This window comes from Schistocerca piceifrons, chromosome 9 (assembly GCF_021461385.2).
Source record: "Schistocerca piceifrons isolate TAMUIC-IGC-003096 chromosome 9, iqSchPice1.1, whole genome shotgun sequence".
In the NCBI taxonomy this organism is placed as follows: Eukaryota; Metazoa; Arthropoda; class Insecta; order Orthoptera; family Acrididae; genus Schistocerca; species Schistocerca piceifrons.
Genome location: NC_060146.1, coordinates 70,277,286 through 70,283,285, shown reverse-complemented (window position 1 = coordinate 70,283,285; position 6,000 = coordinate 70,277,286). Strand labels below are relative to the sequence as shown.

Genomic DNA, 6,000 nt, shown 5'->3' with positions numbered 1-6,000 from the left:
TAGCAAAGATTTGCTACGTAGGCCTCCACACATAGGGACCAACAGGGGGGCAGTTACATCGAATAGAACAAGGAGTACAGTGTTTTTATTCATTACAGAATTCTCATGCTCTTTTCGAAATGATTTCCCATGACTCTGCTAAACCTCTCGTTTAGCCAATTGGAGCACGACGTGGCTGAACGCAGTGAAGCTTCTCGGAGATGACCAACTCATTTATATGAAATATGGCAATTTTAGAGCCTCGTCCCCCCCTTCCCCCTGCGCCCCCCCCCCAAACTACAGGAAAAATTATTTCTGCTGAAGTCCCAGAGTATGCTCTTACGCACGGGAAGCTCGTTTAGTCTATTCGGGGCGAGTGGCTGTGACGTCACGCTGAGCGAGTCGCAGCGACAGGAAGGGGCGATATCGGGACCGGAAGCGGCCGGGGTGATGTCGGGTATCTGGCAGTGCCAGCCACGCGGGCGAGCCGTCCAGTCTGCAGACATGAGGCGCTGCCTGTTCGTCGCCACTCTGGCCCACGTCGCAGGTGAGTGCTACGTTTCAAACTGCCGTGCTCATCTTCAGGAGTACCAATAACTAAACACTTTTGTAAGGTGATGCACAACTACAGCTTTTTTCGCGAAAGACACACACTTTCAGCTACTGTCATAAACATTATTATATTGCTGCTGGTTGTGGGCTTGTTTTGACACTGGTCAAAAAATTCGTAATACCGTGTTGCATCCTTGTACGTTACATGTAACTGCCTTAACATTACATTAAGTAGACAAGCGTTATTATTGACATGTAATAACAACACCCGATAGAACATTTATTTTATTAGCTAATGCAGCTATAAATGAAAAAAATGGCATTTTTTCACTCTGCCGTCCACCGAGCCATTTCTGTACCACTTTCAACAGAAAAGCTTAATGAGGAGATTAATTTACTTAAAAACATAGCAGTCCATAATGAATATACGCCTAACATAGTGGACGATATCCTAAAAAAGAAAACTGCAAGAACTACCACGCTCAACACCTCATGCGCTGAAATTAAGCCCAAAAAGAAAAAGTTTTTCTATTCCTTTCATAGGATCCATTTCCTATCAGATTCAGCGCATGCTTCGCAACAAATACAACTGCAATGTTGCCTTCTCTACTAATAATAATCTAAAGAGAAACTTCATTCATAATTTGAAATCCATTCGCTCCCCCACAGAAAGTTCTTGCGTTTATAAGATCATCTACGATACATGCTCCTCCTGTTATATAGGACAAACCGGACGTGCTTTCACCGTCAGATATAGAGAACATCTTTTGAGAAAGAACGGCACCAGTCCCCTAAATTCGTCCTTCGCCGATCATCTCTTAATTACTGGACACGTGCCTAAAGCCAGAGGCGGTAGCAGTATTCTGCATACCGAAAAGAAGGGGCGTAGGTTAGATGTCTTAGAGGAATTGGAGATTTTCAAACATCTCTCTCGTCATGATGGCCTCATTCTCAACAAACAGCTGCAGCTGCGAAATAAAAACTCTTGCGACTGCATAAAGCCATTGCTTGATCTTTGATTCAGATTTCCTCATGCAGTTTACCGAAATGTTGTTTTCCTGTTACATCTTTGCTGTTTTCTTGAATGTCATAACTGACTTTTTTTGCGTTACAAAATGTATTTCTGTTTAAAGCAGATAAATATGTAACTTCATCTTATTATTATTAGTGCTTACGTTATACCTGAATCAGCTGCATCACAATTTGATGTGTCTAATTTTGAATGTACAGTAGCCTAGTTGTTTCTGCGGCTACTAGATGGCGCTCGTAGCAACACCATGTTTACTTGGCCACACTTTCTAACGTGGGCACCTCAGTCTTGTTGCAACCCTTGTTCACTCAAGTACGAGCAGCCCTTAGCGGCTCGCCATCTTACTTACAACTATTCATGACGTCGCCTTTCCGGCTTAGATCTTTTTTTAATATGTGACTTGTAAGTACTGCATCTTTCTCCAGTCAGTACAAACTTTAATTTTATTAATGTATTATATACCTAATATGTTTTAGAACAGTTAGTCTAATTCTGAAGACGACGCTCATAGTAGCGTCGAAACCTGGTCAATTTTGACTCAATATTTGTGAGCGAGGGCTTATTTGTTCTAATATAAAATAAAGACTGCCTACTGATTTTCACTGTGTCCCTGAGACGAGAGAGAGAAGTAAATTATTTAACGTTATTACCTTTCTACAGATGTAATTTTGAGTGAGGTTAATTTTAAGGCGGCGCCTATGAAAATACAAGTGTTGGTTACTTGTGGATGCAGTTGGGGATAAAAATCGTGGGACAAAACATTCATCTACATCTGTATGGATACTCTGCAAACCATACTTAAGTGCCTGGCAGATGGTTCATCCAACCATCTTCACAATAAATTTCTATTATTAAAGTCTCGAACAGCGCGCGGAAAAGGGGAACACGTGTATCTTTCCGTGCGAGCTCAGATTTATTATTTTATTATGATGTCCGTTTCTCCCTATGGAGGTCGGTGTCAATAAAATATTTTCTCATTCGGAGGAGAAAGTTGGTGATTTAAATTTCGTGAAAGGATCTCGTGGCAACGAGAAACGCCTTTGTTTTAATTATGTCCACCTCCCCAATCCTGTATCATGTCCGTGAAACTATCTGCCCTATTTCTCGATAATACAAAGCGCGCTGCTCTTCTTTGAACTTTCTCGATGCACTCCGTTAAACCTATCTGGTAAGCCTCGCACACCGTGCAGCGGTACTCCGAGAGAGGACGGACAAGCGTAGTCCTAGACATCTCTTTACTAGATCTGTTGCTCCTTCTAAGTGTTCTGCCAACAAATCGCAGTCCTTGCTTTGGCTTCCCCACAATATTTTCAAAGTGTTCTTTCCAAATCAGCCGGCCGGAGTGGCCGGGTGGTTCTAGGCGCTACACTCTCGAACCGCGCGACCGCTACGGTCGCAGGTTCGAATTCTGCCTTGGGCATAGATGTGTGTGATGTCCTTAGGTTAGTTAGGTTTAAGTAGTCCTAAGTCTAGGGGAGCCATTTGAACCATTAATTACCTTGGTTCCTGAAGACGAGTGCGTGGTGCTGGAAAAACATCGGAAGCAACTTAATGCTGATGTGTTGAGTATACCTAAACATAGCGACTGCTTGCGGTACATACTTTGTTGTTGTGGTCTTCAGTCCGTAGACAGGTTTGATGCAGATTCCGCGCTCGTCTATGCTGTGTGAGTCTCTTCATCTATTTGACTCTCCTTACCTTACTCAAGGCTTGGTATCCGTATACAGCTTTGAAGTCCCACACTTCATTACCAACCGACGATTTTTGGGTGCCTCAGAACGTGTTCTGTCACCCGATGAATTCTTTTGTAAAGTGTCCAATAAATTACATTATTCCCAATTCGATTAATACAGAAACGTTTATTACAGAACACTCGAGTGAAATTACACTACTGGCCATTAAAATTGCTACACCACGAAGCTGACGTGCTACAGACGCGAAATTTAACCGACAGGAAGAAGATGTGATATGCAAATGATTAGCTTTTCAGAGCATTCACACGAGGTTGGCGCCGGTGGCGACACCTACAACGTGCTGACATGAGTAAAGTTTCCAGCCGATTTCTCATACACGAACAACAGTTGACCGGCGTTGCGTGGTGAAACGTTGTTGTGATGGCTCGTGTAAGGAGGAGAAATGCGTACCATCACGTTTCCGACTTTGATACAGGTCGGATTGTAGCCTATCGCGATTGCGGTTTATCGTATCGCGACATTGCTGCTCGCGTTGGTCGAGATCCAATGACTGTTAGCAGAATATGGAATCGGTGGGTTCAGGAGGGTAATACGGAACGAGATGCTGGATCCCAAAGGCCCTTTATTACTAGCAGTCGAGATGACAGGCATCTTATCCGCATGGCTGTAATGGATCGTGCAGCCACGTCTCGATCCCTGAGTCAACAGATGGGGATGTTTGCATGACAACAACCATCTGCACGAACATTTCGACAACGTTTGCAGCAGCATGGACTATCAGCTCGGAGACCATGGCTGCGGTTACCGTTGACGCTGCATCACAGACAGGAGCCCCTGCGATGGTGTACTCAACGACGAACCTGGATGTACGAATGGCAAAACGTCATTTTTTCGGATGAATCCAGGTTCGGCTTACAGTATCATGATGGTCGCATCCGTGTTTGGTGATATCGCGGTGAACGCACAATGGAAGCCTGTATTCGTCATCGCCATACTGGCGTATCACCCGGTGGGATGGTATGGGGTGTCACTGGTTAAACGTCTCAGTCATCTCTTGTTCACATTGACGGCACTTTGAACAGTGGATTTTACATTCCTAATGTGTTACGACCCGTGGCTCTATCCTTCATTCGATCCCTGCGAAGCCCTACATTTCAGCAGGATAATGCACGACGACATGTTGCAAGTCCTGTATGGGCCTGTCTGGATACAGAAAATGTTCGACTGCTGCCCTGGCTAGCACATTCTCTACATCTCTCACCATTTGGAAACGTCTGGTCAATGGTGGCCGAGCAACTGGCTCGTCACAATACGCCAGTCACTACTCTTGATGAACTGTGGTATCGTCTTGAAGCTGCATGGGCAGCTTTACCTGTACACGCCATCCAAGCTCTGTTTGACTGATTGCCCAGGCGTATCAAGGCCGTTATTACGGCCAGAGGTGGCTGTTCTGGGTACTGATTTCTCAGGATCTATGCACGCAAATTTCGTGAAAATGTAGTCACATGTCAGTTCTAGTATAATATGTTTGTCCTATGAATTACCGTTTATCGCCGTTTATCATATGCATTTCTTCTTGGTGTAGCAATTTTAATGGCCAGTAGTGTAAAAAAAAAAAAAGAAAAAATCCGAATCTATACTCGGTAAGGCACCTTACTGTGTGTGTTGGAGGATACTTAAGATACTGCTGTCTGTCCACCATATTCTGTTGCACCCGTGAATGCGCACGTGTTGTATCATTGTCGGAAAAACACGGTTCTCCTTAATTTCTTTTTTTTTTTAGTCTGTCTTCAGACATTCGTCTGTAGCATCATATCTCAAATTCTTCGTTTGTCTTCTACTCCGATTTCCCCACAGTACAGGTTTCACTACATTACAGTGCTCTGCTCCAAACGTATATTCACAGAAATTTCAACCTAAAATTAAGGCTTATGTCTGACACTACCAGACTTCTCTCTGCCGTAAATGTTCTTTTCGCCAGTGCTACTCATTTTTTCATGTCCTCCTTGTACCGACTGTCATGGATTATTTTGCTGCCTTTAAATTTTCCTCGTTCCTGTTACTTCTCGTTACTTTCGTCTTTCTTCGATTTGCTCTCAGTCCATATTTCGCACTCATTGGACCTATCATTCAGCGTTCAGCAGGTCGTGCAGTTCTTCCTGTCTCTCACTGACGACAGCTATATCGTCAGCGAATCTTGTCAACGATATCCATTCATCCTGAATTTTGATTGCTTTCTTTAATCTTTCTTTTTCTTTCCGCAATTGATTCTTCGATGTATAGATTGATTATTAGGGACGAAAGACTGCATCCATTTCTTAGACCAACTTTAATCCGAGCAACTCGTTCTTGGTCTCCCACTCTTATTGTTCCCTCTTGGTTCTTGTACATATCGTATATTACCCGTCTTTCCCTAGAATATCGAACTTCTTGCAAAATATTACATTGTCGAACGTTTTTTTCCAAATCCACCACACGTATGATTTTTCTTCAGTCTTACTTCCATTATCAACCGCAACATCGAAACTGCGTTTCCTAAAGTCAAACTGATTATCGCCTAACACATCCTCAGTTTTCTCTTCCATTCTTCTGTGCACCATTCTTGTCAGCAACTACGTAGGATGCATGAGCTGTTAAGCTGATTGTACAGTAATTCTCGCACTTGTCGGTTCTTGCCATCTACGGAATTGTGTTTTTTTTCTCCGAAAGTATGATGGTATATCGTCAGTCTCATACATACCAATA

At 43.4% G+C, this 6,000-nt stretch overlaps 1 protein-coding gene across 1 annotated transcript in view; it reads left to right on the top strand.

Moving 5' to 3' along the window:
- The first annotated feature begins 458 nt into the window (after nucleotides 1-458).
- Nucleotides 459-6,000, top strand: part of LOC124717271 — a 54,466-nt gene continuing 48,924 nt past the window's right edge. The window contains exon 1 of the mRNA XM_047244084.1: nucleotides 459-526. Within this exon, the coding sequence (XP_047100040.1) occupies nucleotides 484-526 (43 nt within the window). The 5' untranslated portion in view covers nucleotides 459-483. The remainder of the gene's footprint in view (nucleotides 527-6,000) is intronic.